This window comes from Anneissia japonica, unplaced genomic scaffold (assembly GCF_011630105.1).
Source record: "Anneissia japonica isolate Jap-2015-1 unplaced genomic scaffold, ASM1163010v1 scaffold287833_len2544123_cov190, whole genome shotgun sequence".
In the NCBI taxonomy this organism is placed as follows: Eukaryota; Metazoa; Echinodermata; class Crinoidea; order Comatulida; family Comatulidae; genus Anneissia; species Anneissia japonica.
The window spans coordinates 2,078,060-2,103,839 of NW_022757233.1; the positions used below are offsets into that span (position 1 = coordinate 2,078,060).

The 25,780-nt window shown below is 33.7% G+C and overlaps 1 protein-coding gene across 1 annotated transcript in view; it reads right to left on the reverse strand.

Annotated features, from left to right (window-relative positions):
- LOC117124622 overlaps positions 1–25,780 on the reverse strand; it is a 62,357-nt gene that overhangs the window by 4,686 nt on the left and 31,891 nt on the right. The window contains exons 12-23 of the mRNA XM_033270918.1: positions 23,870–23,998; positions 23,030–23,149; positions 22,078–22,129; positions 21,717–21,854; positions 20,687–20,769; positions 17,597–17,626; positions 16,542–16,580; positions 14,652–14,779; positions 13,835–13,864; positions 11,390–11,443; positions 10,541–10,761; positions 5–9,621 (exon numbers count right to left, since the gene is read on the reverse strand). Of these exons, the coding sequence (XP_033126809.1) occupies positions 5–9,621; positions 10,541–10,761; positions 11,390–11,443; positions 13,835–13,864; positions 14,652–14,779; positions 16,542–16,580; positions 17,597–17,626; positions 20,687–20,769; positions 21,717–21,854; positions 22,078–22,129; positions 23,030–23,149; positions 23,870–23,998 (10,641 nt within the window). The remainder of the gene's footprint in view (positions 1–4; positions 9,622–10,540; positions 10,762–11,389; positions 11,444–13,834; positions 13,865–14,651; positions 14,780–16,541; positions 16,581–17,596; positions 17,627–20,686; positions 20,770–21,716; positions 21,855–22,077; positions 22,130–23,029; positions 23,150–23,869; positions 23,999–25,780) is intronic.

Sequence of the window (25,780 nt, forward strand, 5' to 3'; positions counted from 1 at the left end):
TAACTTGTTCTGATGATGTTCTACGGTGACGCCAATCTTTTATTCTCAGCAGTTGTCTCTCTTCTAGAAAGATTCTCTTTCTTTCATCTCTGATGTGATCTTCAGCTTTTATTCTTGCTTCCGTGGTTTGGTTTTCAATATCCCGTAGATATTTCATTTCATCTTTTAATCTCTGCTTTTCTTTCTTAGTCTGTTGTTTCAATTTTTCTTTAGCTTTTGTGATCTCTGCTTGAGATTGTTCTCTGGTTCTTTGGTACTCTGCCAGAAGTTCATCAATGCCACTGTTTTCTGATGCAGTTTCAGTCTGACTGGTTGCTTTCACAACATCTTGTCTGAGCTTCTGAAGGTATTCCAATTGACGAGATGGCTGTCTTGACCTGCCAACTGGCGACAGATCTCTTCTCATGCAAGCACTATTACTCCTTAAATGATTTATTTCTAAGGTACCCAGAGGTGAAGAATAATGTCCATTACTGGTGTGTGGTCTTTCTAAATTTTCTTTTTGTATTTGGCCAATAGAATGATGTTGTTTTCCATAATTACTGGTCTTTTTAAACTGCATCCAATCACTAAGTGAATTATCTGATTCTAAGAATCTAAGCCAAGCATCGGTTTCTCCAATGCCATGCATCATCTTAGCTTCCATCAGTTCAACTGAGGTGTCATGTCGATCAAGCCTGCTACCAGGTGAGGCTATGCTTATGTGGAAATGATCACTATCTGAGCTACTCAATGCCTGGTCAACTTCTGTAATATCATCTTGTAATAGTGAAGTGGTGTCAGATGGGACATCTGTTTGAGTACTTGAGTCCATTGCTAATTTCAATTTGCTAAAGGCATCTAAAGAGTTGTGTGGAGGACTACTATCAATGGTCTTGTAGTCAGAAAAGGTTTCAATATCAGATAGTACATCAGAGATATTACCAGTCTCTGCTGACATTGAATTACTGAAATTTGTGTCCTCTTGTTCTACATCTGTACTAGCTCTTTGTTTCTCTCTGCCAGACACATCTGTATTTGATGTTGGAATTTCATCTTGGAAGTCACTAAGTATTTCAACATCTGTACCTGCTTGCAGAGGAATTGATGTTTTTGACAAAAACTTCCTCGGAAGGGCTCCAATCGCCTTAAGATTTTCAACAGTTAGAGAACTTGACTTACCAATATGGCTCATACTGGATGATTCAAAATCTGACTTAGGAGTTGAAATTCCACTTTGATATGGAGAATTATTATATGATGATGCCTCTTGATATTTCATCTGGATGCTTGATCTTTCTGTAACTTTCAAAATGTCACCCTTTTCCTGAACAACCATTTCTAAGGAGTTCAATCTATCAATTTCAACAGGTTTGGTCCCAAAAGGACTACAAGTTCTATGTATATGTAAATAGCTATTACTAGATGTGTTATACATTCCATTCTCTAAGACATTTTCAGTCAGCCAATCTGGTCTGAAAGGTGACAATGGTTTAACATTAATCCGCATATCTTGTGGTTCTAAACAATGATTGTCTAGCTCAGGCTCATATGAATTTTTTGGAGTGTTATTTTGTGAGTCATTGGAAGATCTGTAACTGACAGGAACCTTCAGAGCATGGCTGCACAACCGGTTTTCTGTTAATGATGGTGGATCTAACCTTTGCTTAGCCAAATCTGCAGATATGTGGTCATTCTCAATTTCTTCCATTAGCGCCACAAGCTCTGGTTCTACTGCCGAATCTTCCAAGTCGGAATCTGGGCTTGAAGTTTCTTCAAGAATGCGTTCAACATCTTCATGTGATTTCTTTAGAGCCCGCAGATCCTCATCACTTTCATCAAGATCGAAATTGACATTATATGTTGGCAGATTAACCACTTGCTTATCAACTTCTCCTAAAAACCTTATTTTTTGTGAATATGAGGATTTGTGGTCTGCGCAGTCTTTCAAACGGTAATGATAGCCAGGCTGTGCAGACATTACTTCCTCTTGTTCCGGTTTACCACATACCAATTCATTTAGTGAAAGATCCTCATTTGTATGTATCTTATGTGGATCATGTCTCATCACATCTGTTGATAAATCTCCTTCATTGTTTACCAGGTTATTGTGATCATTAGATGATTGACTACCTGATACTGTTTTGTTATTGGTAGGGAATTTGGACCAAACATATTGCTCTGAAGTTTGCAGTTCCTTGGTATCACCATCACCAATATTTTTATCACTGTCAGAAATATCATTGTTTTCTGGTAGATAATTAATTGTTGGTAACTGATGTAATTTGTATTTCAAAGCTTGTGAAACTACTTTGTTAGAGTCAACTGAATCACAGGATATCTGATCCTCGTTTGCAAAGCTTAGCTCACTCTCTGACTCTACTGCTTTATGATCTGCAGACCCATCAATTTCATCAGTACTACAAGAAATTATTTCAGACACAGAAGCTGTGGATGGCTCAACATCTTCAAACGTCTTCATGGTTTCATCAATATTATTTTCATCCATAAGGTTACCAGTATTTGAACTGTTATTAAAATCATGATTCATATGTGGCTGAATCATATTGTCATCAAGCTTCCTTACATTCTCCTCATCAACATGGTAAATAATTGTTCCAGTTGGTCTGTTTAGTATTTGACTCTTAAAAACATCCATGGCTTGATCATTGTTTTCTTCTTGATGATTAAAATTAACTTTCTGATTCTCATCTGGAAAATTTTTTATTTTTGGAACCTCACGGATGTCTTCTAACTTTGGGATAGAATTCTCATCTTGAATGGTATCTTTCACTTTCTGCTCTTCTTCCTCTTCTTTCAATTGTTGCCAAAATGATCTCACTTCAGAGAGAACCATATTTTGTTGAACATATTGCTCACAAAGCATGAGCTTGAACTTTGCAAAATTTACAACTTCTGTTTCCTCTCCTGTATTGTCTCCTGTCTCTAAATAATGTGAGGGATTACCTTGATGTTTCACTATTTCCTTTAAGGAATTTGAACTTGCTGATTCTAGTACAGGTTCCTCCAGTGCAGATTCAGATGGTGGTGTGCAAGCAATGCTGTTGGACATTACTGCCTGTGATTTCAATTGAATCAACCTTAGTTGTGATGTCATGTTATCATTCCTTTCACAATCATCATCTCCATATGAAGTATGAACAATTTCTGTATGTTCTAATAGATCATCTTCAGATGATATTTCTTTATTGTTTGTTTTGTCTGTGGTCAGTTTGAACAATAAATCATCTTTATCATCATCTTTGATATCATTGTGATCAACATAATCGTAACCATCATCACTACCAGACAAAGCACTTTCTGAAGGCCTTTCCATTTCAACCAGGCTTAATTCTGGTTTCAGAGTGAAAGTAATCTGTTTCAATGTTTTTGTTTCTGTGTTCAATATGATTGAATTGAGTTCTGACCTTTTGGTGTCTTGGTTACCATCTTCTCTAGAAGGAGTATGATCAATTTCTAAATCCTCAGCATTTGAAAATTCAGCTGAGTTACATGTAGAAATTCTCTCTTCTGATTCTAAAGAATTTTCTGTTGATTTCTCAAGGAAGTCGATATCTTGATCTTGCGGCATGTCGTCTGGAGGATGATCCAGACTCTCTGCACTATCATTCATGTTGCTTAGCCTGAGCTTAGATGTAAACATTCTAGCTCGGGAGGCAACATGTTGTGCTTTGTCTTTAATTTCCTTGATTCTTTCAAGAAATTGTAAATCATTATTTTCTGGACTCGCATCAATTGGTACAACAGATGATTCCTCAGCATCTACTTCCGATTCCACTGACATCTCTGAATCCAGATGAGGGTGATGGTCACTTATGTCATCTACAGGCATCTCTTCCTCTAATATAATTTCTGATGACTCAGATTCAATGCTTTGACTGTTAACTTCTGAACTGATATCCAGTATAGTGGGTTCAGTTTGTATTCCTTGGTTAACTAATGATGGTACATTATCATTGAATAAATATTCATCTTGACAAGTATGACATGATGTCCTTCCTTTTTTAAAATGGTCAATTTCATCAGCTAGGTACACTTGAATCCCAGAATCTGAAAATATTGGAGTTTCTGAATATAGTTCATTAAATGCAGATGGTAAATGTTTATTGCCATGTGTATCAATGGCTTCTATTTCTTGACAATTATCAGTTTGTATCGCCATTGAAGTTCTGGAGATTTTTAAAACTTCTCGAGATTCATACCATTTAACTCTGGGTGACTGTTCACAAGGATCAGTCTGACATACCACACTTCGTTTCCAATTATCATCAGTTTGAGTTGAAGCTGCAATCACTTCTTCTTGAGGTAGTATGTGTGTGCTGCCTTCATCTTTCGTGAACACCATCTGTTGAATGTTACATTCCAGAATGTCACATGCTGAATAATCTGTTAGCTGTACTTGAGTACCTGTATCTTTGGTATCACATACATTAATTATATTTACTTCATTACTCATCTTGTGTTGAAGAAGAGCTTTAGGTTCTTCTACCATATGCAACATTTCTGAAGAATTCGGTAAGATTTCAGAATTGTCTTCATATTGTGTTTCTGCATTCTTTGTTTTATTTCCCGGTACTCTATGTTCCCCTCCATATCTTTCATGTTCTTTGGTTGGTTCAAATATGTAGTTTTCATTAGATGGTTGCAGATAATCTGGGGAAGTCGCTGCATCACATGTAGTCATAGAATTCTGTTCAACATATTTCTCCAGTATCATTCTTTCGGTGTCTTCAATGTTGTTTGTATCATCTGATATTGTCAACGTTGCAACAGATACCATCATATGTCTATTATTTGTATTATGATTGGAAACTACAGTGTTCTCCAAATAAGATCTTGATCTTATGGATACATTGTCATTAACAGGAATTGAGACTTCCTCTTGGTATTCTTCTTGAAACATATCTGTTTGCATTGCAACAGAAATTCCTGAATTCATATCCAGTATTAAATTGCTTGAACATTCTGTTGAATCGTCATTTTTATCTATATCTTCAACAGCTATTTCAGTAATTATGGCTTCAGTTTGAGTTTCACTGCAGGTTCTGACTTCATAATCACCACATACTGATTTCCTAAGATTCTTTTCTTGTACCTGCTTTTGATCAACACCTTTGGGAAGCAACTGGGAATTACCCTGTATCATTCTCTGTTCTTCTGTTTGTGTTTCCATTTCAAGCATAGTTAATTTTGAAACATTACTAACATTTTCAGAATAAATACTGTCTACATTTCCTTCCGGTGGAAATCTTGTTCCATCTGTTTTTGCGAATATAATTTCCCCATTTTCTCTCCATTTATCACATTCTTTAATGCTTTTATTAAGTTCTTGATCATGCTGATCTGTGTCAGGCACAGTGGGATCTTTTATGTTAGTTGATATATTCACAATATCACCTTTATGGTAATCAACTGCAACCACATGTGACATGACTGGGCTTTGAGGTGAGTCAAAGGTGGAGATTAATGCAAGATTCTGAGGTAGTCTATCAGCTTTAACAGTATCAGATTTTATAACTGTTTCATTGATTTTATGTACATCACCAGATACAGAGCTGAAAATTCCCTTATCCATGACAGGAGATATCTTAAAACCATCACTACCAACATTTTTTGGTGATGTTGGAACTTTCCTCTGAGGACTTTCCATCCTTTCTGGTGAGTTTGATTCATCAGAATCGTAGATGGCACTTTTGTTACCAAGCAATAGAGCAATCATCTTTAATTGAGCATTAGCAATAGCAAAATTTTGTCCAACCAATCGATGCTCTGTGCACGGGAGTTCATCAGCTGACTCACACCCAGTACTTGAGTTTTGTATTCCTACTTGTAATAACATTTTTCGTTGATTAGGTGCATTTACAACATCGTCAAGAGCTTCATATTTAGATTTAAGAATGTTTTCTGCTTCTCTGTCAGGTATTTGTTGTTCTGGATTATTTCTGTCTTTTTCAAGGAGTAGAACATTTAAGAGAGAATCATTTGTTACTAGTTCTTGTTCTTTATTTTCCAAAACATTTATAGACCTCAGTTCTGGAGCACCATTACATGTATAGCTATCATTTCCACTGCCATCACACACACTACTATGAACATCTTCATCTGTGATTGTTGTGTCCAAATATGAATCCTCTAGCTCCTCTGAACACTGTTCATCTAAAATACTCATGCTTTCAACTGGTGATTCCTTTTCTTTATCACTAGCAAGTTCATCATTGACAACATTTTCTAACTCAAACTTGTTTTCAGACAGATTTTTTGGCACACTTTTTTCTTTTACGTTTGTTTCTACATCAATTTCTTCAACATATTCTTGTGAATCTGCTGGATCATATGGCAGAATGTCCGAAATTCTATCTTGTTCAGATGAAGATGGAGTCAAACAGATATGAATGCTAGGTTCTAGACCTATAAAACCAATATAAAGTGGTTTATCTACTATGGGAGAATCAGCAGCATCTTTTAAATCAGTTAGTTGGCAGGTGTCTTGAAGATTTTCCTCTGAAGAGCTTTCACTTATTTTGCAATCCTCTTCATCACTTATGAAAGATTCACTATTATCAGTACTTGAGTATTCTTCACCTTTAAATATTCCCTCATTCTCATCATAAACATTGTAAGTTTTCTTTTCATCAATACTGTAAGTTTTCTTTTCTTCAACACTTTCTTCTTCATCTGCAGACGAAAATGGTGAAGAATATGTGTCTGTTGACTGGCTGGAATCAGTATCTTCATTCTCTGAAGACTGTACCTCCTCTGTGATATCTGCTAAAGGTCTTTTAACTTGTATACCAGCACTGACATAGTAATCACCACCTTCCATTGAATCTTCAGACGAACTATCAGAATCAGAATCTTCTGTGAATTGATCTTCACATGTGTCATCATTCTGTTTCATGTTGTTGTTTATTATGGAGTTTTCAGTTTCTATAACTGTCTTTTCCTCAAGGTGTTTATCATTATATTTGATCTGATAGTTTGAGTTCTCAGCAGGTTTGTCCTCAGTAAGAGGTGGCATTTCCTCTGATGATAAAACATCTTTGGAAATTAATATATCCCAATTGAAAGATTCTGAAAGGTTTCCATGACCTGACAGATTAAGAGAGCCATCTATATCAGAATTGTCACCATTGTTTGATATCTTAACTGAAGCAGAAGAATCACTCATACTATTAGAATCATCTAATGGTACATGGACAGCATTGCCACACTGGAATGCATTATTTTCATCACTGATTTCAATTTTCACTTCAGCCAGGCCATTTAGGTTGACTCCATATGTGTCTTCACTTTCTGACTCGCTGCTTGGACAAGTCAACTGATGATTTCTGGATTTCTTTAGTCTCCTTGATTTCTTTGCAGGAGGAGCATGTTCATTAATCTCATCATCAGATTCACTGTAAGTATCATCTTTAAATGAACTCTCTAATAAGGGTTTTCTTTTACGGTCATCATCATTAAAAAAGTTTACTGTCTCCTCAAGTTCCACAGAATTGTCTTTCATTTCTTTAACTACACTTGTACACACTTGTTTATCACTAATTCCATCTTGAATATCCTCAACAAAATCCTGACTTTCAAGTACATGCGGGGCAAATGGATTGTTTTCTTTGGTTTGGGAAACAGGCGTCATTGTATGATTTGTTTGAGTTGTGTCTTCATCATCCAAACTATCACAAGAAATATCAGACTCGTTTTCATTTGTTGTTACCAACGTTAAACTTTCTCCAGTTATATTTTTAGAATCACTGTCGTGATATGAAAGAGGTTCTGTATAACTGGCATCTTCATAAAATTCTTCAGCTTCATCTAAGGAATCTGGAAAGTCATCCACTGCTGAAGAAATTTCAGAGGGAATCTTTTGTTCCTTGACAAAATCATGTTCTTCATGTTCTTCATTTCCATCCAACAATGGCAAAGCAAGCCCATGTCCAAGAGTAACGTCTTCCATAGACCTTGAACATCCAATTGCAGGTTGTCTTTCTGTTTGAATATAGTCACTGTTGCCCTCAGGATTGTCTATTGCAACTGCCTTCCACATCTTATCTTTCATTGGCACATAAAATGATTCTGAATGTTTTGTCTTCCGTGGTGTCATATTTAAAGGAGTCCTCTGTTTTGGTTTTGTAATCTTTGGTTTAACATATTCTACAGACACTTTTTTTGGAGGAGACACAACAATTCGTTGCCTCCGCCAACTTTTTCTAGTGGGTTTGATTACATTATTGGACGGATTAGCTGATGTTATTCCTTGACTAACTGCAGCCTTATTGCTTGAATCGCGAGAAACTGTGTTTTTACTACATGATTGTGCAGAATCTTCCCTATGGATGTTCCTTTGTTTAGGGATTGGCGAACTTTTTGTGGAATGTTTAGCTCTTGGAGTTTTTGGACTATTGCTAGTAGGTTTTGATGATGGTACTGACTTACTGGATAGCGGAGTCCTTCCCACCCTAGGTGTACCATTTATTTTTGGTGGAGGACTACAATTCAAACCTGGTGTTCCTCTCACTGGGCTTCCAATTTGTTTAGCTCGAACTGGAGAAGGTTTTTTACTGGAAGGTAACAATCCTGTTCTTAGTTGTGAGAGGTGGTAGTCCCGTGACCTATCAGGTGGCTGCATCCAGTCTCGACCATATAATGGACAATCTTTTTTCTTTAGGTATTGGAATTTTGGTGTTTGAGGTTTATATAGTCTTGAAAATACAGTATTCTCTCTCTTTGAATTAGTAGAAGGTTCATTCGATTGCTTTGATCTACTTTTATGTTGATCAGATTTATCTCCTTTTTTTTCAAGTTTATTGATATTTTTCTTGATGTTTGGAGAAACTTTCTTCAGCAAAGTAGGACTCCTATCATGGATGGAAGATTTTATCTTGGCTGGATTATTTTTTTGTGCATCTTCTATTTTTGCACCATGACTTGACACTTTCACCTTATGAGGCATGTCTTTTGCAGACTTTTTCATAGTCCTGTTATCAGTTTCAGAAACAAATTTATTTCTAACAGTCGTCCTTTCTTTCTGTATTGGTTGCAGTTTAGGATTTTGTTTTTTAATGCAGACCGAGTTTTTAACTAGAGAATTACTTCTATATTTTACTTTACTGTCACCAGATTTTGAACCATCTTTATTGTTGTAATTATCAGAAGCACCATTTTGCAAACTTCCACTGTTGCTATCAGAATCGCTCCTACCGCCAATAGGGCTAACACGATCCAAATTTGAACAATAGCTTTCCCCTGAGTATGATCCAGTTTCCTCGACTAAACTTTCAAGACTGTTCCTAGAGGAGAACCTCTGCCATGGAAATGTTATATTTTCAATGTCAGCTAGTTTTGATTCAGCACGAGCAATGGCTTGACTCTCTTCATCCCTTTGTTGCTCCATGCATCTTTCCTTTTCTTGCAATTCTGCTGCTGCTTCTCTCTGTGACTCTCTGTATAAAAGTTCAAGCTGTGTCACCCGTTTGCGATCTACATCCAGCTCTGTCAGATGCTGTGATGTTTCCGTGTCCATAGCAACTACTTTTGGCAAAACACAAGCATCAATTGCAGAAGTCATTGCCTTCTTTGTAAGTTCGTCTTTTAAAATTCTCAGTTCTTCCTTCAACTTTCTTTCTCCTGAAATCATGAAAAGAGATATTTGTACTGTATATATTTGTGTTTTATACAAATCATATTGTAGTTTTAAATATATTTAAGGAATCTTGTAACTTGTGAATTTTGCTGTTGGATGTGGATAAAATAAAAATAAATATAACAATTATGTTTGGTGTTGTGCAGTGAAAACTCCTATGAATATATAAAATTATTATCATATAAAAATCTAATTTACATCACATAAATCTATGTCCTATTATACAAATATTTACTGGGTTGAGGGGCATAGTTCAAATAATATAGCGAGGAGATTTTGAGGCTGTACTATGTTCCTCGACTTTGTCTCGGGACATAGTACAGCCTCCAGATCACAGAGGGTTATAATTTGAACTATGACCCGATTAAAATCCCAGTAAATAGTTGTTTTATATACCACTACATAGATTCCCTGTTCTTGAGTCGTGAAGAGGCCTAGAACTGAATTTGATAAAGCTTGCATTTGATAATGCATTTTCACTCAGTAAATCAGTCTGTAGCTTGAACATACTCTTCAAATAATATTCGGACAGCATACTCAACTTGCTTTTTTGTATTATCACTGGCTGCTGAACTGTCATGTTCATAAACCAGTTTAAATCTGGAACACTCTGCCACTGTTATTCCTAGCCTACCAATACGCAGTGTGCAGAATGGTCGTCAGCTTCCAGGTCATCAACTTAGTTCAAATTTGATTAAATTAGTAGAAGTGGGCCCTCAACAATAGGATTAGCAAAATTTTCTACATCCACGACATACGAGTGAATTGCGAGAGGGCAAAACAAAAAGACTATTACTCGGCTTGGAGGGCATGGCTGGAACTATTGTCCAGATTCCAACCAATCAAATGCATAAAATCTATGTAGTTGGTATATAAATGGTAATATTTTGTGCGATATATTACCTTTAATCTTTTCTTCAAGTAGCAAAGCTTTCATTTGTCTAAACTCTTCTTCAGCATCTTCCCTAGCTTGTGCATGTTCTGATTTTAACCACTCTAGTGTCTTTCTCTGTCGCTCTATCATGTCCTGATGACTTTGGTAAATGTGACGCATTTTCTCTTCTCTTTCCTGGTGGGCTTCCTCTGCTTCCCGATGTTTCTCTTGCAGCTCAGCTAATCTTTTCCTAAGAAAAATCATTTAGTATGATTGGTATTTCTAATTGACATTACTTAATATTAGGTAGTTTTCGCCGCACAACGTTAACCTTAACTTTAACTTTAGTACCCAACATGCAGCGCAATATCTCTGCCCCTTTTGTAAACAAATCCAAATACGCATACGCAAACCTGTGACTAATGTACATCAAGCACGTAAAATCCTGAAATTTACGTACTCTGCAACGCAAGATGAATAAATTATGACGTCATCCGTTAACGTTAAGGTTAACGTTGTGCGACGAAAAAACCTTACAATAATGTATTACATTTATATTACTCCTTTTCTTTACTTTCCTGATATAAGATTTTAAATTAGGACATTTTAATTATATTTTTCATTTTATTTATGCGATTACAGACTAATAGGCTGTTCTTAAAAATATTTTGCATTTAAAATTTCATAAATGAAATAAATAAATAAATATAACTCTATTATCTGAAACATACTGTAAAGGATAGAATAAACCAAAATACTGTTTATGAAACAGAGAAAAATGTTCTTAATTAGTAAATAACATTCTGATTTTATTTCCACCAAATATCTCCAGAAAAGCAGACACTCTTAATTTTTGCACAATACTTCTATTTACATACCTGGTTTCGTCTAGCTTTTCAACCTCCATTTTATGTTGACGCTCAAGTTCAATACTGAATAAGAAAAAGCAAATAAACCATAACAATACAATAGCAAATAAGCCATATACAAAACAAAACATTGCCATAAATCACTTTGAAAGAGTTATCAAAAGGGGGAAACACTTGAATCTATAGCATGCATTTAGGTCAAATTCAAAATTAATTAATTTTAATGAAAAGCTAAATCATTAATACTGAAAACATATCTATAATTTAAATGCTACATATCAATAATTTTGATGATATATTATATCACTCTAATTATAGATAATAAAAACACATCAAAAGTCAATGGAAGAAAATGTGAGTAAAAGCAACTGATGGAATTTGGGAAAATCGAAAAAGTATACAGTACACAATAAGAGCTACTTGGCATACAACAAATTAGTAATAAGTGCATTTTACACAAAATGTGGCTGGGTCTAGCTTTATGAAACATAAACATGTCTTCAAAGTATAGAGTAGATTTCAAATACTAACGTGGAAGTCATGTAGAAATATGGAACAGCAATCAAGGCCTGTTTACACTATGACGATTACGATCAACAATAAAAAAAACTAAAATGAAATTGTTCATATAGAAAATAAAAGACATAATTGAATAAGTCACACTAGCACGATTCGATAACGATTTATTGCGTATACGATAAAAAATATTTTCACAAATACAATCAAGTGACGTCATGACCATGGGGAAACGATAAAATCGTAGCAGGAAAAACGATTGTTATCGTCATAGTGTAAACAGACCTTTAGGGTTTCACCATAATGATGAGGGTTGTGGGTTCAAAATCATCACATTGTTTGTGTTCTTGTAGAAAAAAATTATCTTGCATAAGACACACCTTTTATCTTTAACATTATAAATGGGTACCTAGTAGGTAAATGATTTGGAACAAAATTGATTATACACATGACTAGGAAAATTCCACCAGGAAGTGGAGGAGGTTTCATAAGTACTGTTGTGTATGATTCAATGGCCAGAAAAAAAGCACCATGGGCAAATGTTTTTAAAGTGGATAATATGTGTACTCGCTGCCGTATCTAGGGGTGCGCACAGTCCTCCAAAAATTACTCGCACACCCCAGGTGCAATCATGGTCAAGTTGTTAAAAGACACCTAAAATCAACTTATTTTGCTAGTTAGTGCACCCTCAACTGATCATTGAACCTCCCCCACTTCACCTTCACGCCCCACCCCCATCAGCAACCCCACTTCAAAACGCCTAGATATGCAACTGTGTGTAAAGCCTTCAGTTATTATAACTGTGAATTGTGTCAGAATTACTGTACCTTCCTTAAATGGGTGCTTATAGCAACTATACAGATGCTGATCTGGAATTTACAGTAATACCCTCTATGTAAGTTTTAACTGGGAACGCCAATTTAGTGAAGAAGGTCATAAATTTGGATTTGTTTTTATCATAAGCTAATTATTCAGCCTATTAATAACCACTATATTCCACTACAGTAAATATGAATTGTACATTACTATTTTAGTTAGATGTAAAACATATCATACTCATGAAAAAAAAATACAAATCTGAAATAAACATCAGTTAAAAATGTAAAGCGACCAGCAAAAGCACAAAGAATTACATTGTGTTTAAAATAAACGCTCTCAAGCGGTAACAAGTGTGTCACTAAAAATAAAATTGGGACACATAAAGCATGGGATTAATGTGGACCGGACTGGTGAACTGACATACGAAGACAAAATCAACACTTTTTGGCAGTGACTACTGTTACACTAGTCTTAATCAAATTCCTAATTAATCAGAATTAGAAATTTGTTTAAGACTGATGTAATAATAGCCACTACTTTTTTTTATTTTTATGTGATGTGGAAAGCACAAAATGGTTTGAATTTTTCAATGTAGCTTTCATACCATAATTATTATCATTAACACTAATTATTATTATATAAATATATTTCAAAAAACATTTATATTTATTACACTTTAATTTAGCAAAGACTTATACCTCAGTTTAAACATAGTATTTATCCCTTAATTCAGAAAAGGATTTTCCTTAATTAAATAATACTAAATTGACCTATCAGTTTAGCATGGATTTACCCTAAATTTAACCCTCAATTTTTAATTCAAGATCATCCTTCAATTTAGCTTGTGCTTACTAATTGCTTAGTAAAGGATTTACTTCTGAAATCAGAATGGATTTATCCTTGATTTAGCAAAAAGTTACTAAAATTAACTAATATTATTCCCAAGATGTAAGGATTATCCCTATCATTGTTTCAAAGCTTTCAATTTATCAATGGAAAATTAGCCTACTGAATTTTCTGATGAGGAAAGGGAAGTTTTGATTCTACCAGTCAACAAAAAGTGCAAAGGAAAAAAATTGGGTCATATATCTACAAAGTTGATACAAAGATTCAACTTACTCCTCATAAACTTCCATATATACATCATCACTGAGGCAAATATCAAAAAATGATTAAAATATAAATATTCAATCTTTATATTTTACATATATTCAATATAGCTAATATTCAATAACTTGCTTATTGTTACTATAATTATATCAATTTTAATTTTTAATTGTTACCTCAATATTATATCATATATTTGATATATTTTGAACAGCCTAAGGGGTATAATCAGAAAAATGATATAATGTAAACAGCCTAGGGGGTTGCATCAGCAACAAAGCATAGTAACAAAAGTGTGTCAGTAACCCCATTATAGTACATTGAATCAATACCTTTGCATAGTGTACACGTACATGCATTCATTATATGTTCATTTTATCTCCTAAAGACGGTCTATAAATTTTGTTTGTAGGAACGTGTGGCGCAGCGTGCAAGGTGTTGGACTTACGATCGCAAGATTGGGAGTTCGAGACCGACGTTCATCGCATTGCTTGTGTCCTTGGGCATGGCACTTTACTCATGTTTGCCTCTCTCCACCCAGGAGTACAAATGGTACCTGGATGGTATGGCATTTATTCAATGTACGAGTCCTGCGCGTACAAGCAGCAATGAGAGCAGAGAAAGTTGTACAATGTGCAGGTTTGCCAACTCAGCATTCAGTGACCAGGGAAATAATATATTCCAGCGCTACGTATAATCTGCGGATTGTGATAGGCGCTACATAAATTCCGGGTCTAGAAAAAATTTTTTTTTTTTTAAAGCCACCTACATTACACGATATATTACATGAATCCAGAAACTGTATTGTGAAAAACAAAAAATGACTCACCCAGAATTATACATCATAATAGGGGACAATGCTGAGCCAAAGTTGATATGATCTTGCTCCTCAATTAGGTTACCATCACGCGTGAAGGAAAACGACATGGAACGCTGCCTCGCTTCTTCATTTAATGCCTGAATATGTCAACATTATGAAACAAAGTAACTCATTAACAATGCATCCTTCTGAACTACACTAAATGTCACCATAAATGTTATTTAAAGTAATTTATAATTAATAACATTAACGGAAATAATAAAAGCTGGAATTGTTTCTTACTTACCTTCTATAATAACACATTAAGTTTAACATCTTTATCCCACAAGTATATACTTCCAACTATATTGGAAATTTAATTTATCGTATCGGTCTCTTGATACTTACTCGCACTTAATCAATATAGTTTATGAATTATTTACTGTTGGACAAATATATCATAACCAGTCATCTGCAAACAACAGCCCTGGTAATCATACATATATGCAATCAATAAATATTCCTTTATTGGTAGTGCCGATAGTTTGCTTATTTCGAAACAAAGGTTTTACCGAAAGGAAGTAATATCACAAATGCACTCGTGAAGAAATTGGCAGTGTTTTCAATACTGTAAATTAATTTGCCATCATCCAAATTTTACAAAGAATACAGTATATATTATTCAATAATTGAACATTTTAAATTATTTTTAAAATTCTATAAACATTTGTAGATAATGTACTCTTTAATATGTTCTAAAAGTGGAAAAGTATATAAAATAAAATGAATAACAATTTTAATTAATGCTAACATTTAAAATTCTTATACAAATTTATTAGTCAAGTTTTTAAAACAATATTATAAAGATCCTTGTTAGGTTTTATGATCATTATGCAAATATATTTTAGTTGCTGTAAATAAAAACATAAAAGAATTAAAATTTTAATTAATTAATCTCAAGTAAATAATTAATAAGGTATTATAGATGCATTTACAGAGAGAACATTTTGGCATCAAGATGCAGGTGACATGCTATTAGAGCAAGACGAAATTTTGTGTTGAATATAAGTTGCATTTTTTTAGCTTTGAGAATATTTGCCAGCATTTGAGTATATACTTTCATGTTGTTAGCAAGTGCAATGATGCATAACATTAGTTTTCATCCAGTTAACACATAAATATCATTCATACACCTGGCCACATTATATAATATATATTTAAGTAAATAAGTTCAATACCATATAGGATAATTATGAGGTACCTTGTCTAGTTGTTTTGTTAAGGTATTATATTTCTTGATTAAGACATTTAATTATATAAATTAAATAGTGAAAAAAAAATATCATTTACTTTGTATTTTGGTGAAGAAAAAACTGCAATCTCAAGATTTAATGTTTACATTATATTCTTATCAATATAAACATACAAATTTCTACTAAATTTATTCAGAAATCAAATTGATTCCAGATTATACTTATAATTTATTTTTTAACTTTATATTTATTACTTATTTAATTTTTTTAGTTTGTTTGCATCCAACAGCAAGTAACTTGCAAATTATAGGATGGACAACGCTTTATAAAGCAAGTCTCCGAGGCTATGAATTGAACCTATTATTTTATCTCATTTATCTTAGTAATTATTCCTTTGGAATGATTATATAATATATAAGATTCTTAATATAAGACAATAAAAATTAATATTACAGCAACATAGGGGGCTACTGCAATACCCATCAAAAAGTCAAAACTAAGCTATTAAAGTTTTGTTTTAAATACACCAAGTATTCTTGCGTACCACCGATCTGAAGTATTATGTTCAAGTAATTTAATTGATAAAAAAATTGGTCCAAAATTTATTCTGAATTTCATCAACCTCTGTGTCTGTTAACAGAAATGTTCACTAACGATCACTACTTACGCTAGATGGTACTTTGAGCGTGATGCTATTCTTTCGGGTCTGAAATGAATGAAATCCATGATGCAACATTCAAAATGGCTACAGAAGCATGCTAATTATTGTTATTCATAATGACATGCTTAATTTTTTTAATCATTGTTAGGAATATTGCAATCCATAATACTTACACAAAACAATATTAATCACTCAAACACCCCTAGTTAATATTTCACTATAGGAAAAAAATATTTTCCTTTGTTATAAGAAATTACCATCTTTATCATGGTTACTAATACCACCTGCAAATATTCATTATCAACTCATTAATTTCTGATAAATGTTTGAATGATTAACATTTTAAAATATTTCTACAAATTTTCATTTATTACCTATTTGAGAAATAAATATATGCATGTTAGACAACGAGAGCAAAATAATAAAAATGTAAGTGCAGAAAAGATTAAAATAGACAAACAAATTAACGTGCCACAAAACACAACTTGAGTAAATTCTATTTCTTCACCCTTACCTGAAAATAGCCATCCTACAAATTTTGCTTGCATGAACTAGGTTTATCCCATCCCAATCATCTATAATTGTGTTCACAAGTGATTCAAATGTACACAGTAGTTTAAAATACCGAGTACATATACATATTTACATTTTTTATGCTTGACAAGTTTGTAAATTTTCCCATCATTTAACAACTCCACGATAAATTTATAAATTGTTCTGTACAGTTTATGACTTTCAACAATGAATTTTTTGTTGGGGAAAAAATTGATTTTCTGGCAAGTTAACTCATTCTAATGGCACAAATGATAATTAGCTTCATGGTCACACAAAAAACAAACAGTACATCATTCAAAAGCAAAAACTAAAAATACAAAAAAAGCAAGAAATTGAGTCATGATTATTTTTTTTAACAAAAAGCATGAAGCCGACATGAAATACACAGCGATACGAGACAATGGATTCTGATTATCATAAAATGTTTCATTTTCAGCGCAGAGAGATTTATAAGCCTGCTTCTCACTGGACAATGGAGGATGTACATTTATGGATTCTTTACTTACAACTCTTCGTTCAGGGTTAGATTGAATTGACTAGAGAAAGAAAGAAATCCATTAACTTAGTGTGTGTGACTAATAAAATGTCTTTGATTCAGGGTTCACTGATAAAAAAAAAAACTTGATTTTATTTTGCCAAGAAGATATCTATAAATTTAAAAAGTGTCAAAAACATATAATAGAACAAATCCTATCCAATAATCAAAATATGGGTAATTTTTCTCAATCTGTTGCAGAGTTCAATCATGGATATATAATTATTATCACGGGTCAACGGTGGCATCAATATTTCTTTGACAAATGGGCTACACCAACCTCAGTCCCACTGATGTTGGAGCTTAGGCCTGTCAACGCCGGATGCCTGAAAATGGCACTCTCAGGCTTAGGAAATGATTGTAATTATTGACTTTTACCTTGCAACTATTTCAATGAGACATAGGTTTTTTGTACATGTATTCCTTTATTTCTTTTCTGAATAAAGTGATTTTTGAGATATTAAAAAAAATGAAATGAAATTGTTTAAATCAGCAGCTGCTTACAAGCTCCAATAGTACAAATGATGGCAAGTAGAAATGGTGTAATCCCTTTGCACATAAAAAAAATTATGACCCCATAATACCTAGCAAAAGCCAAAACAAATGTATGTGACACACTCCAACTAAAGACCAAATTTAGAAAAAATAAAAAGTTTCATTTGCTAAAGACACAAATTCTCTAATAATATTCCCAAATGGAGAAAGCATATAATCTATGTTTATAATGCCAAGCCCCAGCATACACAATATCAAACATTAATTATGTCACTGTAATAATGCATTATTAAAATCCATTGTTTAACTGATATGCCCAAATGTATCATTAAAATCTACGGTTTATACTGCTATGCCCAAGCATACAAAATAACAAAACATTTACTGCACTTATGTTTTAAGGTCAAAGGTAAAGGAACTGTTTGAAGACCAAGTGGGCCTATGATAGGGCAGATAAAAGATACTTTGAGAGTGTAAGTCACAATCAAACAAATGTTGTGATTGTGATAAAATGAAAAGGGGATCAGGAAACGGGTACTGGGGGAGAAAATATGCAACCTATGGAGAGTAGGGCATCTGGAATAAGTTAATCCATGGAGAAAAGGACTGGAGATAGGGGCTGTGGATACCGGAAACATGAGCAACTAGAGAGAGGGAAACAAGGAAAAGGAGACCAGTGAAGACGTCCAGGAAGAGGGGATGTCCAAAAGTGGGGGTACATCCAGGTAACAAAGGACTTTTTGGAGAGGGAACGTCCATGAAAGAGAAAGACGTCTAAGGATTAGGGGCTGTCCCAGGAAATTGGACCACGGGAGGAGACGTCCAAAGGAGAGGAGGAACGTGGAAGAAAGACATTCTTAACAGTTTAATAATATTTTATATCCTAAGATTTCAAACTCTAACAAGAAAGAATGTTGTATAAATAGTAAAAAAAAAATGTGATGATTGCATATTGTGGAAGAAAGAAAAACCCAATATACCTTGCCTGTTCTAAGAACTTTATGAAATCCAATGCTAATCTCTATAACACCCACGATGATAATTTGTTTATTACACAAAAAAATACTCTACCATGTAACAGTAATGAACTGCCATAAAAGAAAAAAACAAAATAGAGAAATTTGAAAACACAAGGTAAACAAATACAAAAACAAGGTTCACTTACAACATTCACATGTAAACATAACTCCCCAAACAAGTGCTGCACTATAATTAACACTACAATTGTTGCCTATGATTAACGTTCACAATCACATTGAAGATATGAGGTAGAACGACACAAGAGGTCTATTTAACCCTCAAGCAGCTTAACTGGTCTCCATAGAAACAATTTATTTTCATAAAAGGGTAAACCTGGTATGTCACAACCTTTCATACAGAAACTAAACAATAGGCATTGAGCAAGCTCTTTTATTTGGATCTTAGCCAAATTTGCTATCAAATTTATAACATTTATTTATTCAGTGTGAATACAATGAAATAACTGCAGTATCTATTCAGGGGAAATTATTAAAACTGGTCCAATAGACAGCAGGTCCATTAATTAATAAAGCAACTGAAAAAATACCTAACTATTATCACATTAGTATGGCCTAGCTATCATTCTCCTTGTTGGGCTAAAAAACAATCCCACAATTATAAAGCTAAATCCAAGTTTTCTTTGACTATATCACATAGAGGGCAGGCTTGCTTCAAGTTTTCTTGACTTGACATATTAGGCCAAAAAAAAACCTGTTTTCTCCAAGCCTAACATCCATACCACTTTTTTCTAAAAAATAAAAAATTAATTTTTTTTTGCCAAGAACAAGATGGAAAGATATTTTTAAAAAGATTTTATTAGTAAATTTGATACATTTATAAATGACAATTATCCCTGCTGTTAAAATTTCACCAACCAAATTTTAGCGGCAAGTGATAATTAATAATGAACCCTAGAAATAGGCCAAGAAATACAAAGATTACAATGAAAAAAAAATTTAAAATATTATCTAAATATTAGTAAACTTACATTTATACACTACTTTTATTTATGAACAGGGATAAAAGCAGGGTAGGTATCATGACTCTAGCCCAAGTTATGAAGAGGGGGGGGGAGGGTCATGCTAATTAACTGGGAAGGGTAAGCAACATGTTTCATTGGGAGAAATTAGATGTTGCAAATCTATTTAGTCACGTCAATCAATTAATGGAAAGGCAAATTAAAGTTTATAAACAAAAACAATGTAAAAAAGTATTTAAATAAGTAAATAATAAATTATAATGTACTGTAAATTTATTATTTAAAATATTTCTGTTAAAAAATATAACATATAAATTATAGAATGTAAATATATTTATCGATAAATTTTTTTAAAAATCAAAAAGTTTAATATGCATCACTGTTTTAGAATTTGGCAACTATATTTTTTACAATATAGCGATATATATAATGACTTATTAACAATTCCCTACTTTTCACCATATTTGTAAATCTATATATTAATATGCTTTCTTTGCGCTCTTTGTGCAGATGTTCGTGAGAGAATTTGTGCAGATCACAATGTTAACAAGAATCTTAAAAACTTACAGCTCGTCTTTCTCTAAGTTTGGCAGCTTCTGCTGGATGGTTGAACCGATACATGTTTGTCTTACCAAATAGCACCACAGCACCTAAAGTCGCATTTATCAATGTAAAAATTTATAGGAATACAATCAAAATCATCTTTATTTTAAAAATTAAAATCCACAGCTTAAAACTAAAAGTACAACACCTGTAAAATTTTGCACCCCCAAACACTGCATATCCTGCGGTAGGATTGTTTAAATCTTACGGCCACAGCCTGCAATTTGTGCATTCTGTGATACAATCGTTCAATTCTAAGGCAACTGCCGGCCCCGCATGCCCATACTATGCATTCCGAATTACGAATGTTCAAAGTGTATTGACTGAAGCCTGCACACCCTAAAATATACAACCTAAAATAAAAACATGCAAACTCAAATGTCGCATCCGGCATATATAAAACTGAGCATACCGGGGTAATATTGTTGAAATCCTAAAATTGCAGCCCGCATACTCCAAATTATACCTCCCGGGGTAATGCACAAACCTACATACTTGAAAATACTGTATGCATCCAGACAGCAGAATTCTTCCCTAAGCTATAGCCTGCATACCCCAAATCATGTATCCCATTAGTATATATATATATTTTTTTTTTATTAGAGAATGCAGCAGAAAGGCTTCTGTACCTCAAATTGCCTGTAAACGGTGCGGTGATGTGTGCATTGTTTCTTTTCTGTTAGCTTTTAGGTTCACATTAATTTTTGGTTCCTTCCTTTTGTAGTGCCTAAGGCACTACTGCAGTGGATATGTGCACTTCATAAACCTTATTATTATTATTATTATTATTATTATTATTATTATTATTATTATTATTATTATTATTATTATTAATATAATTATCATTAAAGGGAAACCTGTAGTGAGGCTTTCCAAAAAAAAAAATTGGGCAGGAAAATTTAGAGGAATCTTGTCGATTTGAGATTGAAAGTCTTGAGATTATAGGGAGGGAAACAATAAGACAGGATGTAAAATAAGTAAGATTTTGATGTACCTTGAGTTAGTTGAGTTGGTTGGTTAACATCGAGACCATTAACAGCACAAAGAGCACCCTCACAAGGGCACAGCATTACGGTTCCTCCATTATTTTGAATTGAACAATGTTTTTGTTCAATACCTGGACCAGAGAGAACTTAAGTATACAAAGAAAATAATATTAAATATTACAATTGTAATTAAATATTATATAATGAAAAAGAATGATATTGTTAAATGTAAATGTCAATTGATAATGATGTTAAAGATGATGATGTTGTAGATTATGATGATGCTGAAAAGGAAAAGGACGACAGCAGCTGCAACAGTGGTGACGACGATGTAAATAACAAAACTATGACGATAAATTGTTTGCTTACTGATATCTTGTTCTTCATCAGCATCTTCACGTCCAATGGTGGTTTCCCCTTCCTAAAAAAGATAATACAAATAAAGTCTCATTCAATTTATCATCTTCCAAACATCTTCTGCTACTAATCAAATTCTACTGAACCCTGTTATGTGGTCCGCGCTATAAACTCGTTGGTTACTTCATTTGTTGAAAATTAAAATGACAACCAGCCAACAGATCACAGAGCAATAATGCATAGCAATTAACATACTTTACTCAGTGTTGCTGAGAAGCATAAACAACTTCTGTTTTTCATTAGATTTACAGGTAGAAAAAAAATTGTCAAGTATGTGTTAAGTTATTGAATGGTATTTGCTCAAGGCATTCCATACCAGTATTAACATGTTTTTTAATGATATTTTATCTCCTGGAACAAGAGCGAGAGGAAGTCAAAGCTCAGATACAGAGATATTATAAAGAGGGACATACTGTAAATTCCATCAACATCCTGAAAATCGATGCACATGGAGAGGCTCTCTCTATTCAGGTCTTCAATAATACATACAGCATGAAACCCAAGTAGCAAATGATAAGAGAACAGAGAAAGTACAGAAGCGAGTAACAAAATGCTCGAGGTGTGAACTAGCTCTTACAGCAACTTGCTTCTCCCCTAAAGGTTTCTCCAAGTCTGAGCTACAAAGCAACCGGTACCAGCTATTCTCGCCTGTCCACACACAGAGGCTGCATGGACCAATACACCGGGGTAATCCTCTACTCGTCTCGAAAGATGTACTGGGTTCTTTAAAGTGCACATGAGCCAATTGTGTACAATGGGCCTCTACCACCTGAGGTATGAGGTTAAGCTGGTATACTTGCCTTCGATTTTCCAATTAAGCGAAAACCCAACTTAGCAGAAATCGCAAAAACTAGGGTCGGCAACAAAACAAATATTTTTTGGGAATATGGTCGACTAAGCTTACCTTGAGGTGGTACAAGATAATTCCAGTGCTCAAGAGGTCGTCATCCATCCCAAGAAGATGTGGTAGATCAGATTCAACGATGACACCAACATTCTCCCGACGAATACCTACGTTGCATTCCTGAATGAAACATTATAATAGTTTTACCAATAATATACCTTGCAAAGTCATCAGTCACTCTTATCTGCCTACACCATCATCAATACCATCTGGATTGCTGTCATCATCAACCATAATCACTACAAACTGCCATCATTATTGTCCTCATTAATATAATCTTTCATCACCAATAATTTCTATCATTTCCAGAGAAAACAGTACTACCCCATTTTCATAATTGTTATGACTAGCTTCATCATCATTACAATCATTCACATCATTAACCATGTTTACACTTTTATCAACACAACATTCAAAACATCATTAAGTTCATCATCATCTTCATACTCAATTACATTCATCTACGTCCATTGACACAGAATTGACTCTCTTTGACCAGTTCATCCTCACCACTATCTCTACCGTAACTGCCATCAGCATCTACAAAGCACCAAAACCATCACCCCCATAATCACCATCATCCCTATAAATCACAAACATTACCACAATTACTGCCACCAAAACCACCATCACCATTACCATCATCACCACCACAATCACTATTTCTACCATCACCACCTTAACCATTCCCTATAACTACCCCAATAACCACCATCAGGATATCCATCACCGTCCCCACCACCAGCAACCACCACGATAACCATCACCATTCCCATTAACATCCACCATTACCCCTTTCACCACCACCCATTACCACCAGCACCATCTCATAATTTCTACCTGCATGATTGAGGCCGCCTCTCTCCACTTCTCTACCCAAGCTTCAGTCAATCGATCTACCTTCTGCTCATTCTCTTGCAGTATTTCATTGATGTTCTTATCTTGGACTAGAGATGCTTGCGAACTACTCTGTAAGTCAAACAAATTAGTAATGCATTAATGCAGCATAATTCATGTAAAAATACATACGAGCCACAAGCGACCCATATTTCAAATACCCAAAATCAATCATGCAGATTGAAAAGCATTTTTATACCATATAATACACATGCTATTACTATAACTTATAAATATTAATTAGGTAATAACAAGATTTCGTTAATTAATTCCACTCAGTATGCGGTACAAAATTTTTGACTACTTCCCTGCAAGTGGACATAAACACAGACACGTCAAAAAAAGTGCTACCCAAAATAGACATTAGATGCCTGATTACGCAAATCATATGCCAACTGTACATATGTGGAAAAATCAAGATTTAATGTACAATTTTATCAAATTAATAATTATGCGACATAGTAAAAGTAGTGAGTTTAACTTCTATAGGTGATGGATGATTGGAAAACTTCTCCTTCTGCTTTGCATTGGGAAGTAGAACTAAATCATCAAACAATTAAAGAAAAACAGAATCCACTCCTGCACCTCAGACCACGTTGTATTTGTATGCTCCATGCTGTATGCATGCTTGCGTACATTCATGCATGGATAGATGCGTATGCTTACATACCACACATAGTTAATCTTTCATTTGTTTATGTACCATATGGCCACACTATGACATTTTTTTCTTATCTTGATTTTGATTACTGTTGAGGCCTCAATTTTTTAAATGCCATGTTGTAAATCTAATAAAGAACTGATGAAATTTCGTTCATTATATATTTTCCAACTATTAACTGAACAAGTTGTGTTCTCCAACAAAAGGTCAGCTGATACATATTTATATGTGGAGAGAGTGTCTCTGTTATAACTCTTTAAAGTGACCTATAGCATTCTTAAATAAAAAATAACACCATCAGGAGAAAGATACAGTAGAAGCATTAGAGGTACCATAGTAAATACTATCATTAATAACAACTGGTAGCAATTTTATTTAATGTATTATTTGATTTTTTTTAATAAATATATTTAATAAATGTTTGCCTTCCAATCACAGGGTTCAGATACAGGATTTTTATCAACTAAAAAAGCTCCACTCGCTAGGCCTAACATGACACGTATTTTGTAAGCAAAAACCACGGAGGAATACAGTAACTGTGGGAGAACAAGCAACTTGCTACTGAATGTGTTCCCCGGTTTAATAAGAAATTATTTCATATTACACCATCCTCAATTCAATACACATGCTTCATCCTATCAATAAAATGCAAAAATAAATCAAATCTCATATTTATTTGCATTCTTATTACAGCTTTTTTGTATTATAAATTATTTACTTATGATTTTTTTTTGTACTTATGTGCAACAAAGTAATAACTGAAACAAAATTCAGCAAATATAATGGAATATTTTTCTGTATGAAAATAACAATTAATTCTGTATTTTTTTTGGGTAGTGATAATCAAAATAATCTAAGATTAATAATAGTAGTGGCAGCAGAAAATAAAAAAACAAAAACAAGATTAATAACAATATTAATTGCTGTAGATATATTGACAACTTATAAATAATTATACATAAATATGAACTTTCCATACAATTATTATATAAAGTAATTATTTACAGTAGTCTGCAGGTTGATATCAGACTTTAAAATTCAATCAACTTTATAGGTATTCATTCATAAAAAAAAACATATAAAGAAAATGTGGCCATACAAGCATTTAAATTGAATAAATACTGTGAGCACTGCCTTCTCTATCCTCTTTTAACATATAAATAAATAATAACAAACATGTTAAACAGACTTAC